This window comes from Dama dama, chromosome 23 (assembly GCF_033118175.1).
Source record: "Dama dama isolate Ldn47 chromosome 23, ASM3311817v1, whole genome shotgun sequence".
Taxonomy (NCBI): Eukaryota; Metazoa; Chordata; class Mammalia; order Artiodactyla; family Cervidae; genus Dama; species Dama dama.
This window is the reverse complement of record NC_083703.1, coordinates 58,179,862-58,195,931: the sequence shown is the minus strand read 5'-3', so window position 1 is coordinate 58,195,931 and position 16,070 is coordinate 58,179,862. Positions and strand designations below refer to the sequence as shown.

Sequence of the window (16,070 nt, the reverse complement as noted above, 5' to 3'; positions counted from 1 at the left end):
AGCTGAAAGTTGGGTGAATAATGATGTTCCAGTGTCAAGTTCTTCATTTTTGCCAAGTCCCACAGTCATCCCATGAGGTCCCCAAACCGGGGGAGACTGGGTGAGGGGACCCAGCAGTGCTGCATGTTACTTCTGCAGCTCTTCTGTACATCTAAACGTCTTCCAAAGTTAGAAGTTTATTACCTTTTTTTAATTTTAATGAGACCTGTCAAACTGCATGTGTAGAATGGTCATGTATGAGAAAGAAACCTGAGAAAGTGAATGCTCACTGCCCTCCCTCCTGTCCTCTCGGTTTAGGTCGAAGAATTCCATCCACTGACGCTAGCCCGCCTTCTGGTGGAAAGGGCTTCAAACTCCGCAGACAGCCTTCGGAGCCAAAGCGGAGCTGCTGCTGACCGGGCCTCGGCCCCCCGGGCTTCCCGATGAAGTAGGTGGTCCTGACAGGTCTAGGGAGGGCTAGGCCCCGCCTCCGGGGGTCGCCTGCCAGTCTTGGATCTTCTTCGGGCAACAAGGATTCACAGGAATTGACCGGTTTCGTCTCCCCTTTGGAGACTGCAGCAATAATACGTCAGTCTGTGGACTTCCGTCCTGTAAAGAATCTCTGTGTCCACAGGGACTGCATCGTTGGCTCCTGATCTTGCTGAGAAGGAATGTACAGTTGTGTGGATGGTAGGATGAGATCATTGAGTAGCTTTGTAGTCAAGATTCTATGTCACATTTGTAAAGGGAAAATTAGCACTTTCGTGGTTCTTGAGGGGAAAAAAAATGACCTTGTGGAGACATTCCTTCCCTTGGTTTCCCATTGCCACTGTTAGAGGGAGTGGTAGCATTTAGAATGTGTGCCGTTACCACCATGGACGGATGGCAGTTATGATCGTCTGAAGCTGACGTGGGTTGTTTCTGGGGCTGATGGAGAGGCACCCACCCCTGCCGTCTCTGATGCACTTTCCATTGGGCGCAGCAGCCCAGGACCCTGTCGCACCTGTGTCCCCAGGCACGTCACTGTCACCTTTTTACGTAAGCTCTGACGATCGAAATGGTGGTGGTAGAGAGGCTGCCTGGAACATGTTGAATTGCAGATTCAGTTTAAACTGACTAGCTATGTTTTCCAAAAGAAGAGAGGAAGCCCAGAAAGTGGAGTAAATGCTGTCCGTTTTTTATTTAACCGAGCTGTCTTGGTGGGGGAAACAGTTATCTGCCGCTTGCTTAGCACATGTAAAGTTGTAGTCATATATTTATGAGACCACTGCTTACAGATTATAAATTATGTAAATACATTAATAAATTCTATGTTTCGTTTAACACTCCATTCACTCTTGTCCCCGGCCTGGCGCGCGCCCCCCATTTCTCAGTCCGTGAGGTTCTTTGAAGCACGTTTACGTGGTGCAGAAGCATAGAGCATGTGGCTCCGGGTTGGCAAGGGTTTCTCTGCCTTCTCTCCCACCACCCCTCCCCTGCAGTCCCGTCTGGAAACCCCTGTGCAGACAGATGCCGCTTGGAGAAGCCTGACTCATCCCTCCTCGCCTCGGGGTACAGGACCAAGCTCCTGAGCCCACGTGATTTACCTGGTCTTGGAAATAAGCTGCTTCCAGCTTTCACAGCAGCCTCAGACCAACTCTTTGAAGAGCGCTTCTCTTGTTAATAATTCCGCGTCTCTTTCCCTTATTTTCCCCTGCCTCTCTTAGTGGTTAACACTCTTTTCCCTCAGGGAGCCTAATGAGCTTTTTAATATAATCTAAAAATAAAGCACTGAAGTGAAGTTGGTGAAAATTTGTTCCTGGTCTAATTTGGCACCCTTCCAACCTGAGTATTGTAAGGGAAGGAAATTTACAAGATTAAATAGGAAATGAAACAGCTTGAATTTCAAACCAAATTGTGTTTTCAGAGCTATCCTTAAACTGAACAGTCAAAACTTTTAAAAATAATGGTTATTTGTTCATGCCCCCCACTTGATACGGTTAGATTTTAATGGGAAAATTATAACTCAGATTAAGTGAAAAACAATTCCCTTCCCCATGGTGTATATCTTGAGCATTTGGAATTGTTTATTCTATTATTGAAATCATATAGAAGGAATGTAGGTAGTGAACATTCTCAAGTTGCTTTGTTTAAAGTGCGTAGGGACTGTCTCCTCCCCTGGCATCTAGCTTTCCTCCCCAGTGTGAGATTAGCAAGATTTGGACAGCGTGCGTGATTCCAGGGCCGGGCACTTCATACCTAAGGGTGGTTAGGCTTTACTTCATATACATCCAAATGGACTGGCCATCAGGCCACTGCCCTGGTTGGTCCCTGACATTCCCACCACCAGGCCTCTGTCTCCATGACAACAAAATAAAAACACTCGACTTAGCAAGAGATGAGGCGTGTGTGGCCCTTTCTTATTTCACCAAAAGATGACACAGATCTGATCTATGACCTTGACTTTTTTTCCACCACAGCTGTCCATCAGCGTGGCTGATTTCATGGTGTCGGGGTGCACAGGGAAGGTCGGGCAGCGTGCTTCCATGCCTCTCTGGTGGGTGAGGCCTCCCCTCCAAGCGTCTCTCACCCCATTGTGACGTGGGCTGCACAGAGCCCAGCACAGTCCATCCTTCAGCCCCCGCAGCTGCCGCCTTCTCCTGATCCTCGTGGTCCTTCTCACCTGCTCCCCACGTAGTTCGGGGGCCTCTCTTGCCCTCGTTTTCCTCAGTCTGTCTCGGAAATCACTGTGGCTCTGTACCTCACATGATGTCTTCTTAATACTCAACAATAACAACGGCACCTTGCTCTCTCAGAATCCATAATCCATACTCGATGAGAACAGGGGAATAGATGTTTTCCTTTACCTTGTTTGCTTCTAAAGCACAAGGATGGATATTAACATCAGAAGCAGTGTTTTATTTTGAGCCCACTTTGGATTATTCACCTGAGTAAACAGTGATTTAATACATGTTTCATACATCCTTTATTCTTACTTCTTATCATGAGAAAAAGCTAGCTCGTGAAGGAATTGAGACACAGCCCACCTATAAAAATCTGCTTTCAGTTCTCTTATGACGCAGGGCCATCTTTAAAAACTTGGGGGACTGAAAAGAGAAAAGCCATTCATTAGCTCTGAGTGTCTGTTGATTCCTCTCAGAGAAATGAAAATCAGGTCTTTGCTGACGTCCAGTCCTAGGAACCAGTGATCTCCAGAACTCTTGTTTCACACAAGTGTTTTTCTGATTCTGTGATAACTCATTAATTATCATTTGGTGATTAAAAGAACATAAAGGGGGAGTATGATTAAGTGTCCTTCATCTTAAACTCTCTTTAAGAAGTGATTAAGGAGAAGTACCTACTGCAGGTCCTTCTGGTTCTAAATGAAACCTCCATCACCTGCTCTTCAGCCACAGTCAGGCCCACGTGCTACACGTTGCAACGGAAAGGTTTGGTTCCTGTAAAATAACTCACTTCCTTGTCACCCATGTATGATTTTGTGGGAAGTGCCTGCCCCCCATTGTATACACACTTGCTGGGTGCCTCCTCACATCTGAGAGGACTGGACCCTTTGTGCCAGAGGCTCCATCTCTTAAGTGGGCCGGTGTCCTTCTTGAGGCGATCAGGTTTTGTTATTTCTACATGTGTAGAAAGGGAAAGAAAACCACATTTACTTCCAGAACTTCTCTTTACGTTTTTGTATTTATTTCTTTTCTGTTCTCAAGAAGGAGCATAGGTCTGTGAGACCTTCTAAATTAAACCCTGACAGAGTAATGAAAACATCCTCAGATGACATTGCATGGCTTTCCTGGAGACGTCAGACCAGCGTATCCAGACTGTTACAGCATCACATTAAAATGGGCAAGTTTAATTGAGACAGCAGTACACTAATTGGCATGTCAGCCTCAGAGCTTGAAAAGGCATTTGTTCACTGTTAAATGCATCCTTCATGGTCTGAGAGTACGTTTCAAAAGAGGTTATGTAAATTCTTATAAGCATCTTTTCACTCTTTTTTTTTTTTTCCAGAACACACTGAGAACGTGATTCATGGCCCCTTAGTATATAAGAAATAACGTGTGCAGCATGTTATATATATGACAGACGAGACCCCCATACATTCAGATGTCTCTGCAAGAACCTGTATAAGCAGTGAGGAAACTTTTCCCCCTCTGGGAAAAGTCACTGGAATTCCCTTCACTCTCATCTATACTAGAGACCCACTGTAGAACATCTGGGGGTAATGACAGCCCACAGACTCAGGCTGCCTTCCCTCTCTCAACTCATTAAGCTACAAATGTTCTCCCCCATCTCCGTAATGAAAGTTAAACGACAGTGATAAGCTGGAGAGTGGAAACCTGTGAAAATCCTTCCTTATTTAAATTTGTTGTAAAGGGACGAGCAGCATGACTTGTCTGCAGGAGATCGTCTCCCTCTTTAAAGTTAGTATTTTTTAAAAGAAGAAATAGGGTGTACCTTCAGGGGTCGAGCAGTGACCATAGACCTGCTCTCACTTACACATGGTCCATCAAAAATGTTTCAATGATTCAGAGTAATGTTTAGGAGATGTGTACTAACTCCTATGGTACTGTGATTAAAAAAACAGTCCAAGCAACAGAATTATCCAGGAGATAAACACGATGCTGTATGGTTTTAGCAGAGGGAAGTGGGGGTAGAATTTGGCCTTGGACTGAAAGAAATGACCCCTGCCCATTTCTCTTGACAACAGGGTTACTTGTCTCAACTTCCAGTAATAGAAATCCAGGCAATGTGATCATCCGATTTGCAAGAAACATTAGTGAAATTCTGGGACATTTGTCCTGTTTTATGTGCAAATGAAAGTTCAAAAAAAAATTAAGAAGGTGTTACATTTTTCAGGAGCCTCCACTTTTTCAGTCCAAGAGGATGATATGTGAGTGACCTGTTATGATGAAGTTTCATTAGACATAATGAAGAAAGGGAATGAATAGAACCAAGAATCTCCTTATTTCTGTTTGTCCTTCAGGATTCTCTTAGCATATAAGGAAAATGATTTACCCTCCAAATCTAGAAGGACTTCCAGAGTCATAGATCAACTTTAATTTTTGGTCTGTACCATCAGAAATAACTAATGTCTGTGTTCCTTCCTCTTAGAGCATAATCAATTCCAGATAGGTTAGAATATGTGTGGCTTCCAAACAAAAGGATTCAGAAGTTTAATAAAAAGAAAAGTCTTGAATCTTCCATCTTTTCCTTTTATTACCTTCAACATTTTAAGTAGATAGTAAGATTAGGATCTATCATCAGTAGATACTAGAGTTAAAACCATGGAGTCAACAAATTTAACCGAATTTTTTTTTTTTTAATTCATTGCCAGTTCATTTTCAGATCAGTGTGGATGGTCCTGGAGTCCAGTGCCTCATCAAAATGCTTCATAATGGAAACAAATAAAATTCTGGATAGCTTTCCATGAGCGGGAGTTCAAGTGCCAAGAATTCAGCTAGTTAATGGGAAATCCTCAGATAGTACTGATTGCTTTTTGAAAGCGCCTTCTCTAAATTGTTAGTTTTAAAGTGTAGACCTTAATCATCTTGTTAATCCTGCAAAAGAAACAAAACACACTGGTTTGATGCAGCTTCTTGATTTGGGGAACTTCATGTTTCCGGAAGCGAATGGTTTAATGCAATACTGAAGAAGAAATCCATCTTTAAAACAGCATTTCACACACAGAGCCAGTAATCTTCACTCAGAATTAAAATTGTTCAGAAAGCACCCACCTTTCAGGTCACAGAGAAAAGCCCACCACCCCTTCTTCCACGAGGCAAGGCCAAAGCCCACATTGAGCACCCAGCTGCCATGGGGCAGGCCAGGGCTACAGGGAACACGCCCCCCCTCCCCCCAACTTCAGAAATAGTCAGCAGCCCATTATTTCACGTTGGAGCTTAACAATTAATCGTTACTGATTTTTTCATGAAATTTATACTTGAATTGTCAGTTCGACACCCACCCACCCACCCCCACTGGAAAAACCTTGAAAGCAGGGCTTAAACTTGTATACCTCCGCTTACTTTGCCCATGAGGTTATTACACAGTTTAGGACACTTTTTCTTAATATGGATTATGCACGTAATGTCAGGTCAGTCCAGTGTGGGGAGAGTTACCAGCATCTGGTTGGTCAGAGCCACCGGTGGGTGCCTCTGTTTTTAAACCATTTGTTGTGTCGTGTGGATAGAGTTTATGGCCCTGGAAAAGATTTCCTTCTTTCACTCTCCTCCAGCAGCTCAATCTCTCCATCATCCCACGTTACAAGTCCCTCACACAATGGTCCATCACGCCTCTGACCTTCTTAAGAGTTGACGTCTTGACTTCCTTGTGATCGAGGCCGTGATTCTTGCCTTATTTCTCCTCTTTTTGCTGCCAGCTCTCCCTTAAAGACGCAGGGCACCCGCCACCCCCTCAGCGTGTGCGACGTGCCTTCCTGTACTGCCTTACCTGGTCACAGCAACGAGATTTGCCCAGCTCGTCCCACGAGGTGGGAAAAGCAAGAGGCAACCAATGACGTCAGACAACACACAGGTTAATTTAGGGGGAGAAGTCTAGTATTTCCAGAGAGGAGATGGGCAGTACTGGTTTACAGTGGCCATGTGACCATGTCACAAAATGTTTTCAACCACTGGCAACGAGGCAGGTTAAGTGTCAGAACTTTGACTTAGTTTGTACTAGAACATTTGTTAAACTTTGGAAAAACCCTAAGGCTAAAGTCTTGAAAGGAGATACGGAGATAGATGAGCCTAGACATTTAAAAAAATAAAGCTAAGCCGTTGTACCAGCAATTCTTATTTCTCCTAAGAATGTCATGCCTTTTCAAGACCTGATGCAAGGAGTAAGATATTTGTGCCTTTTTCTAATAGTGTCTATTATGGGAAAAAGAAAATCAAGTTGCTTACAGTTTAGACCGCCTTGTTGCACTATAAGCAGCCCAGATTCATAGCCATGGCTCCCCTGCATGATGCATTGCTTGACTACCTGTGATGAAATATTGTAATGATGGTTTGCCGAGCTTGTATGAATGTTTGAAGACTTTATTTTTGCAGTCATAACCTTGGGCTGGACCTAAGTCTATATATAAACCATATGGTGTCTGTATTGTTTGTAGATGCTGACGAAAGAAAACTTGATCTTTTGATTTTTGTTGTAAGATTTTTCTTTTTATGTTTAGGCTGGTAGTAGATCATTTGCAAATGGTGGTTGATTTGGCATACTTCTAAATTGTATTGTTTCAGCTTGGATATTCTATACTAAACTTTTATAGAGTCTAACATGCTAAGTCACTACAAAATTTGTTGTATTGTAAGGCGAGTGTAAACATTTTGTTAATAAAGTGCTATGTTTACAGATAACATATTTGCCCTTCAGCTGGTTTCTCTTTATGATAGTCTTCATCACACATTTTTCTTTCCCCCCCACTTTTTTTTTTTGGCTGTGTCTTGGGGCATGTGTGATTTTAGTTCCCCAGCCAGGGATCGAGCCCACTTTGGAAGCATGGAGTCTTAACCACCGAACCACCAGCGAAGTCCTTCATCACGTGTTTTTCTTAACTAAATCTCCTAAAGTCATTTTAAAATGATTTTTGAAAACTGAAATGCCAGAACTTTGGTAGCTGTGGTGTCTGGTGAGCAGCACGGTATTTGTATCCATCAACCCAGCTCCCAGCATCTCCCCCTTAGTCACCTCCTCCTTCCTGTCCGTGTCCTTCCAGAGTTCAGATGGGGAACCCTGCTGGAGGCAGGCCCGCAAAGCCTCCAGCGAGCATTTGGAGGGAACACTGTGTTCTCACTAACTCAGGTTCATGAGCAAAAAGTTATACCATCTTCTGATATCTGGTGGGTTTCCTCAAAGATGCCAGTGTTGCCATTCTGAGTGGACTTCAGCCTGGATGCCCTCAGTGCCATGCAGTGCCCACAGAAGCACAGCTTCACAAACTGGTTTTCTCTCTGACATCCCTCTGAGATAGAAGCACAGTTGTCTTCATGCCGTGTTTGTGTTGACAGCAGATGTGTTCACCTGAGGGAACCTGAGAGAGCAGAGAAGCCTGCAGAGTGGACAGACTGGAGTTTGAGCTTCAACCTAGCCCTTCCTGGGCTCTATGGCCTTAGACAAAGTTCTTACCCTCTCTGAGTTTTGTGACCTTCATCCATAAAATGAGAAGGTGAAAGAGAGCCAAGCAACTTGACTGTTGGGAGGAGATGCTCTTATAACTGGCATTCAGCACATTGTTAACAAAGAGTACGTTCTCACATGTAATTTGAAAATTCATCTCCCTGATTGTCTTCATCTGTTTCAGTTAAAATAGCTGTTTGTCATTAGTTTGGGTTTTTTCGTTTCTTCCAATTTTTTGAGACTTACAGGAAGCTCCAGTTGCTCAGGATCCTTGCCAACACTTGGTATGTTCTTTTCCACTTTAGCCATTCTGGCAGAGGGGTAGTGGTATCTTACAATGGAATTTGCATTTTCCCATTCTATGTGTGTTCTTTAGTCCACATCCTCCAGTGTTACAGGTGATACTACACCCACAACTAGAGCTGCATGTGTGGGGAGCCCCAGACCCGGGCTCGACTCACAGGTCCTTAGTCTGTTCAGATACACCAAAACAGAAAATAGACGGAGTTGAAAAGTGAACCAGAACCTGGTGGGGGAATGTTTGCTGCATATATGACAGAATGAATTACTATCTACAGTGAACTAAGAGTGTCCAGGATGCAGAAAGAACCACCCTTAGAAAGGGAAATAAAAGGACCCATAACATGAGAAAACAATTCACAAAAAAATACAAGTAGCAAATTAACAAATTACAGAGGATTGAACTACACTAATGGCCACCTCATGCGAAGAGTTGACTCATTGGAAAAGACCCTGAATCTGGGAGGGATTGGGGCAGGAGGAGAAGGGGACCACAGAGGATGAGATGGCTGGATGGCATCACTGACTCAATGGGCATGGGTTTAGGTAGACTCCGGGAGTTGGTGACGGACAGGGAGGCCTGGCGTGCTGCCATCCATTGGGTTGCCAAGAGTCGGACACGGCTGAGTGACTGAACTGAACTGAACTGAATGCATATCCAAACTGGTGAGCTAGTGTTTGGCCTGTTGGTGAAAAGGAAGCACAACCCAGCCTCTTAGAGGAGAACGCCCCACCCCTCAGTCCTCGTCTAAAGGCACCACCTCCTGGAGATACTGTGGAAGAATTCACACAAACAATAGAATAGTTTTTGCAGCCTTGTACATAGTTTCTGGAAAAGGACCAGAAAAGAATAGACTGTCACATACAAGTTAACGTAGAAAGGTGTGCCCAGTGTATTGCTGAGTGAAAAATAGCAGGATGTAAAGAGTATGACTATATAAAACAAATTACACACATGTACACATTTATACCCTGTGGTCTGTAGCCTGCCAGGCTCCTTTGTCCATGGGATTTTCCAGGCAAGAATACTGGAATGGGTTGCCATTTCCTCCTCCAGGGAATCTTCCCAATCTAGGGATCAAACCCACGTCTCATGTCTCCTGCGTTAGGAGCCAGGTTCTTTACCACTAGTGCCACTTGGGAAGCCTGCATATTAGAGTATTAACCTGTCAAAATAGTACCCTTATGCAAGCCAGTCTTGTTTATAGATGCCAAGAGAAGACTCCTGCCAAAGGGGAAGCAGCAAATGAGCACCCACCTGAAACAAGGATGTTTTGAATGCATGCACAAAACAACTGTGCTTTATTTTTCCACAAGCAACTGGCTATTGCCTTAGAACATACAGGAACTAAATCATGGACCGAAGTTTCTAAGCAACTTGAGTGTTTATTGCAGATTTTTCTTTTCCCATAAAAACTTAAGAACTACATTTCCATTAAGATGGTAAATTATAAATCTAAAATGCAAAACCTTTAAAACTTTTCAGTTGTTTGGCTTATAATAACACTAGCCAAAAACATGATTCTCCACTGAAAATGTCTGTGTTGTTTGAAAAGTAAAGCATCACCGGGCTTCTAGAATTTACCAGGAATATTAAATGACCACTTCTCTTTATACTGTTTCTGAGAGACCACTGCTGGAGTTTGAAAGGGAGTGAAGTGAACGTCACTCAGTCGTGTCTGACTTTTTGCGACCCCATGGACTATACAGTCCATAGAATTCTCCAGGTCAGAATACTGGAGTGGGTAGCCTTTCCCTTCTCCAGGGGATCTTCCCAACCCAGGGATCGAACCCAGGTCTCCCACATTGCAGGCGGATTCTTTACCAGGTGAGCCATAAGGGAAGCCCAAGAATACTGGAGTGGGTAGCCTATCCCTTCTCCAGCGGATCTTCCTGACCCAGGAATCCAACCGGGGTCTCCTGCATTGCAGGCAGATTCTTTACCAACTAAGCTACCAGGGAAGCCCTTGTAAGGGAGAAGAAGGGGAAAAAAAGAAAGACTTTACAGCCAACACCTTGTCAAAATGAATTACTGTGTTAATAATTTTAATCAGACCTCTGGTCACTCAGGTTTTTTATTTTCAGTATAACCTCTCAGCATCTTCCAGAAAACAAGTTAAGAATGCAGAGATCCCCCTTTAAGATGTGTGCGTCATGCTGACACAACCACAGGTATGACTGTTAAAGAGGTGGGAAACAGGACAAGAGGGTCAGGATTCTCTTTATTAAGACTCAGTGTAGAATATTATTACCTTCAGGCTTCTGTTAAATAAAATATATGGAAAACATAACGGGAAAGCTACCAAGGCTCCACTCCATTAGAGAAAGGTCACTTTTAAGAAGAAAATTGTAGGGTCGTGAATGGAAATGTGAGGATAATGCTAGATATTAGGGCACAAAATCTGTGCCCATGATATACCATCATCAACATTAGAATTTCAATCACCCACTCCAGCAGCCAGGTCAGGTCACCTCTTTCTTTGCATATAAATGAGAACACATCATAATTTTTTGGAAAAATGGAAAAGGAAAAAATGAGCAGACATGACAGCAATGACTAGGGCACTGTTTACCAGCAAGGTAATAGAAGGCCTGCTTGAATTACCAGTTATGAATACCTGGGGCCATCAAATCATAAAAGATTCCACTAAGAAGACTCTTGAGAATTCCTGAGACAGCAAGGAGATCAAACCAGTCAATCCTAAAGGAAATCAACCCTGAATATTCATTGGAAGGACTGATGCTGAAGCTGAAGCTCCAATACTTTGGCCACCTGAGGCAAAGAGCTGACTCATTGGAAAAGACCCTGATGCTGGGAAAGATTGAGGGCAGAAGGAGAAAGGGGTGACACAGGATGAGATGGTTGGATGGCACTGCTGATTCAATGGATGAGAACTTGGGCAAACTCCAGGAGATGGTGAAGGACAGGGAGGTCTGAAGTGCTACAGCCCATGGGGTTGCAAAGAGTCAGACATGACTTGGTGGCTGAACAATGAGGGTATTTGAATTTTTTAAATTTTATTTTTATGTTTGATATTTCCACTGTGATAGCCCCATATTAAAGAAGGAGAGTGTCTGTGGGTTTTCTTTTCCCTGGTTTTAAATTACTCCTCGCCAGACAAATCTGCTTCTGAATGTAACAGGAGATGGGAACATGGGCGGCCAAGTGGCAGTTTTTATAGATGGCCTGTTAATGACCTCAAGGTGCTGAAAGGACAGCCTCTTATGGTAAGAATATGGTGATGATTATTGTGTGTATCAAATTAACCCCCCCCCCCAAAAAAAAAGAAACCTCAGGCCATCTTGAAGGGAAGACCAACCTGGAAAGGCTCTTTGGCATTAAGTGGATTAAAATGATGTGCAGGCTTCAGTGATCCAGTAATCTCGAAGAGAGCATTTCAAGACATGGAATAAGATTACATTTCCTTGAGCTGTTCTCTGAGATGAATGACTCAGGGCTCGTTTTTCGAAGGGGGTTCCAAGGCCAACCCGAAGACATTTAGTATTTTGCCAACTCAGTGACTGCTTCAACTCTGGCTACCTCCTCTGCGAGGCAGCGTGTGATTTTATTTGCTAAATGATAGCGATGCCAACTTCATGGGGCTACTGTGAATAAATAATGATGGCAAGCACTCAAGCTCCATAAATCAATATTATTAATTGCATCAATAATAAACATACAAATTCTATTATTAGCTCTGGCATCTGATAGCCTGTTACAAAACCACACAGGGTCAGTGCCTGCTTTTTTTCCACCATGGTCCCTTTAGGGACTCTTTGCTTGTTTCTATATTACAGCCTAAAAAATATAAAAGTTTGTCTTTGCTTTTCATAATGCTGTAGTTTAAATAAAAATACACACCCACACATGCCTCTGAGTACACACGCTAACACAAAATGAAGCAAAGGCAACAATTTAAATGGCAAAGTAAAACAAAAAAGAAGCGGTCTTACAGCCCCAGTCTCAGGAGAACGGCACAGAACGAGAGGGGTTTAGATCAGAGAACTTTGAGGCTGTGAGGCGGGAGCACAGAGGAGATAGACGTGGACAAGAACAGCTGAAGTGACGAAGTGCCTGTGCCCAAAGGCACTGATACCCATGGCCACAGCAAGATAAATGTCACTCCCTGCCCTCCCAGGTACCAGCGTTCAGAGGTTGATCCATCATCATTTGTTACTAATATCGTCCAATGTTAAAATTTTCCTGCCACTGCAAAGCCCTACATCTTGGACAGGGAGGAATACGTAGATGAAAAATCACGACAAGGTTTTATACCCCTATCACACACCATGCGTTATCACAACACAAATACATGAGGACCCCATGAGGGAATTAATCTTCTAAGAGATAAAGCTGGTTCTTTCTGATACCTTTCCCATGGGAGGAAATAACAGAAGGCATTTACTACATGCCCCCTTTTCTAATTGCTGCGAATGAAGAATAGCTTGCTTGTGTTGAATAAAAGATGGGTGGATGGGGATGTCTTCACCAAATTACACAGTGATGGTGAAGAGCCGGTTTTTCATGCTGTTTCCTGGATGTGCTGTACTTGGAGTGAGACGGATTCTCTCATTTCCTTTACAAAGTACCCTGAAACCCACCCTGAAATAACTAAAATCTCCAGGAACATCACAGCTCCCAACCCCACACAGCATACAAGCCTCCCAGATGTAGCACAAGAGACTAGGGGATCTCTTTGAAATGCCACCCTCATGGTCACAGATATACTTTATTGAGGATTTACCATGTGCTGAGCACAGGGCACTAAGGACTTTCCTGGCACTGATTCATTGCATCCTCCCCAAACCGTAGCAAGAGAAACTGACTATACCCCACCTTACAGGTTGGCCCAGATGACAAAGAATCCACCTGCAATGCGGAAGGCCCAGATTTGATTCCTGTGTTGGGAAGATCCCCTGGAGAAGGGAATGGCAACCCACTCCAGAATTCTTGCATGAAGAATTCCATGAACAGGGGAGCCTGGCAGGCTCACAAAGAGTCAGACACGACTGAGTGACATGATCAACTGATCATGCGTGCACCTTACAGATGGGGCATGGACAGGAAAGGAAAAGCCACTGGTGGTAGCCAGGAACTGGCTGGGCACTCACAGTGGGTCCTTATGCTATCTCTCTTATTGAGCAGAATTCCACAGGACACCAGCATCACACAGGCCATTCCGTGACCAGAGAGGGTCCAGACAATAACAAGAACCCACCCCAGTCATCATTCTGAGCCCAGACAAGAAAACTGTCCAACGCCACCCAAATTGACCTCTCCCAGCTAACCTGAGTGGTGGGCAGGCTGCTGCTTTGCCAACTGCCCGTACTTGGAGGCTGGCTCTGGTCTGCCCCCTCTGGATCCCCACCGGATCATGGAATCATCCCTTCCTGGCAGCATCTTCTTTGTTGTTCAGTCACTCGGTCGTGTCCGACTCTGCAACCCCGTGGACTGTAGTATGCTAGGTGGCATCTAACCCCGAGTGAAACCCCACTTCCTCAAGTCCTTCAGGTGTTCTGCAAGCTCCCTCCTCCCGGCCACAGTGAGTAATAACCCCACCTCATTCCTCTTCAGGGGCTTCCCAGGTACCTCTGCAGTAAAGAAACAACCTATAGGATGTGAGGGCGATCTGGTTGCGACATCTGTCACCCCATTGATCGCCAGGGTTGATTTGGCTGATCTGGCTGGCTAGGCGGGTGTCCCCTTCCTCCCTCACCACTCCATGTGCGTCCCTCCTGAAGCTGCGCGCTCGGCCGAAGAGGACGACCATCTCCGATAGAGGAGGACCAGTCTTTGGTCAAGGGTATCCGAGTAGCTGCACTCCCCTGCTAGAACCTCCAAACAAGCTCTCAAGAATCCACCTATAATGCAGGAAACACAGGAAACACAGGTTCAATCCCTGGGTCAGGAACATTCTCTGCAGGAGGAAATGGCAAGCCACTCCAGTATTCTTGCCTGGAAAATTCAATGGACAGAGGAGCCATGGTGGGCTACAGTCCATGGAATCACAAGGGTCAGGCCTGACTGAGCATGCATGCATGCATTCCTCTACAGGTGTGTCCCTGGAGCATTAGCTGGAGGGCATTGCCCACAGCTTAGGAAACTGCCAGAGGTCACACACCTACCACTTCTCAGAGCTGCTCAACTGGGGTCTGGCCCAGGTAGCAGGCTCCACTGCCCCAGGTAGGATCACACCTTTCCCAGCATGAAATGATGGTGTTTATGGCAACCAGTCAGATTTCCTGAGAACACTGCATTTGCTTTACATATTGCAGTTACTTGTTTTATTTTTTTCCCCCAGATAAAAATGCAGAGTCGTGACAGTCACTTGAGAACCCATGGCCCTAAGCATTCCTGGGAGTGAGTGCAGGAACATGAAAATGGAGAAGCCAAACCTTAAACACCTCTACCCCATCACCTCTGCCTCGCTCCTTCCTTCCCTCGACCCTCCCCTTGGGGCCCCTGCTCCACTGGCTTTGTCACCACGTTCCAGGGTGGTCAGGCTGCAGGGACTCATTCTCCTCTTCTGAGCCTGGCGTCCAGGGCTGCAGCACAGTTTCTGTTCTCAGAGGGCCCTGGGGGTTGTCCAGTGGCTCAGAAAGACAGTAGAGGTGGGGGAGTCAAAGCTGCATTCACAGAGCAAGCAGAGTTTTTAATCAGAACAATGAAAACTGTCAAGTTTTCTATTGATGCCTTCCTTCACTAGTTGCTTTTTTTTCTTAATGTACTAATGTTATTTATTTGGGGTGTCTTGGGGAGAGGGCCAGAGAGATGATGAGGAAGGTCTAACACCCCCAGCCCCCTGCCACCCCCTGGCGAGGCCTCCGGAGGGAAAGCTGCGTACACAATGAAAAATCACTGGGGCTTAGAGACTAACGAGCTTTGCACATTTTACGCGCACACACACACACGAACACACACACACAAGTGGATGCACCCTCTTCCCCCCCGCCACAGAACCCCAGACACACTGGAAATTGTCTGTGGAGCGGCTATCATCTCTCCCCACAAGGAGACCAGGCTTACTCCCGTCCTCATCAAACATTTATCAGGTAGCTCCGCTCCTCGCAGGCCCGGGGGGAGCAGCGAGGTAAATATGCCTTCCTAACCCCTAAGGAGCTTGGAATCTAATTATCTGCTAGAGATCCTTTGGGGATCTGTTAATAAATCAATACGAATGATTTGTAATTAGAATATCAATTATTTGTATGCAAATGTGGCCTTCTGGGTGCTTGGGGACACGGCCTAAGGATGGAAAAGACTTTCTCCCCCACCTCCCTTCAGATTTTTAATTACATTATTTTATTCATTCATCAAACATGTAACGAGCACCTTTTATGTGCCAGGCACAGAGATGGGGACCACGAATCCATCTCCTCCCTGATCGCTCCCAGTTAGGAATGAGAGACCAAGGGAGATGCGGGTGGCGGGGGAAGCTTGCTTATGGGGTCAAAGGGAGAAAAACATTGGTTTCCTTCTTCTGCACCTCCCAACAATCACCCCATTCCCTAAAAGCCTCAACTGAGCAGAAAGCCCCTCCTGAGTCCTCCTGCCTGAACCTGGAGTGCCCACTTCTTTGGATAAGGGTTAGGCCACACAACTGCACCCCTGTTTGCAAAGATGTGGGGCGGCTCTGAGTATGACCCCCACCTCCATCCAGGCCAGTTTGGAGGTG

The 16,070-nt window shown here is 45.1% G+C and overlaps 1 protein-coding gene across 1 annotated transcript in view; it reads left to right on the top strand.

The window, feature by feature from the left end:
* Positions 1-7,334, top strand: part of RAB22A (RAB22A, member RAS oncogene family) — a 49,181-nt gene extending 41,847 nt beyond the window's left edge. Inside the window, exon 7 of the mRNA XM_061126934.1 lies at positions 298-7,334. Coding sequence (XP_060982917.1) covers positions 298-395 — 98 coding nt within the window. The 3' untranslated portion in view covers positions 396-7,334. The remainder of the gene's footprint in view (positions 1-297) is intronic.
* The last annotated feature ends 8,736 nt before the right edge of the window (positions 7,335-16,070 follow it).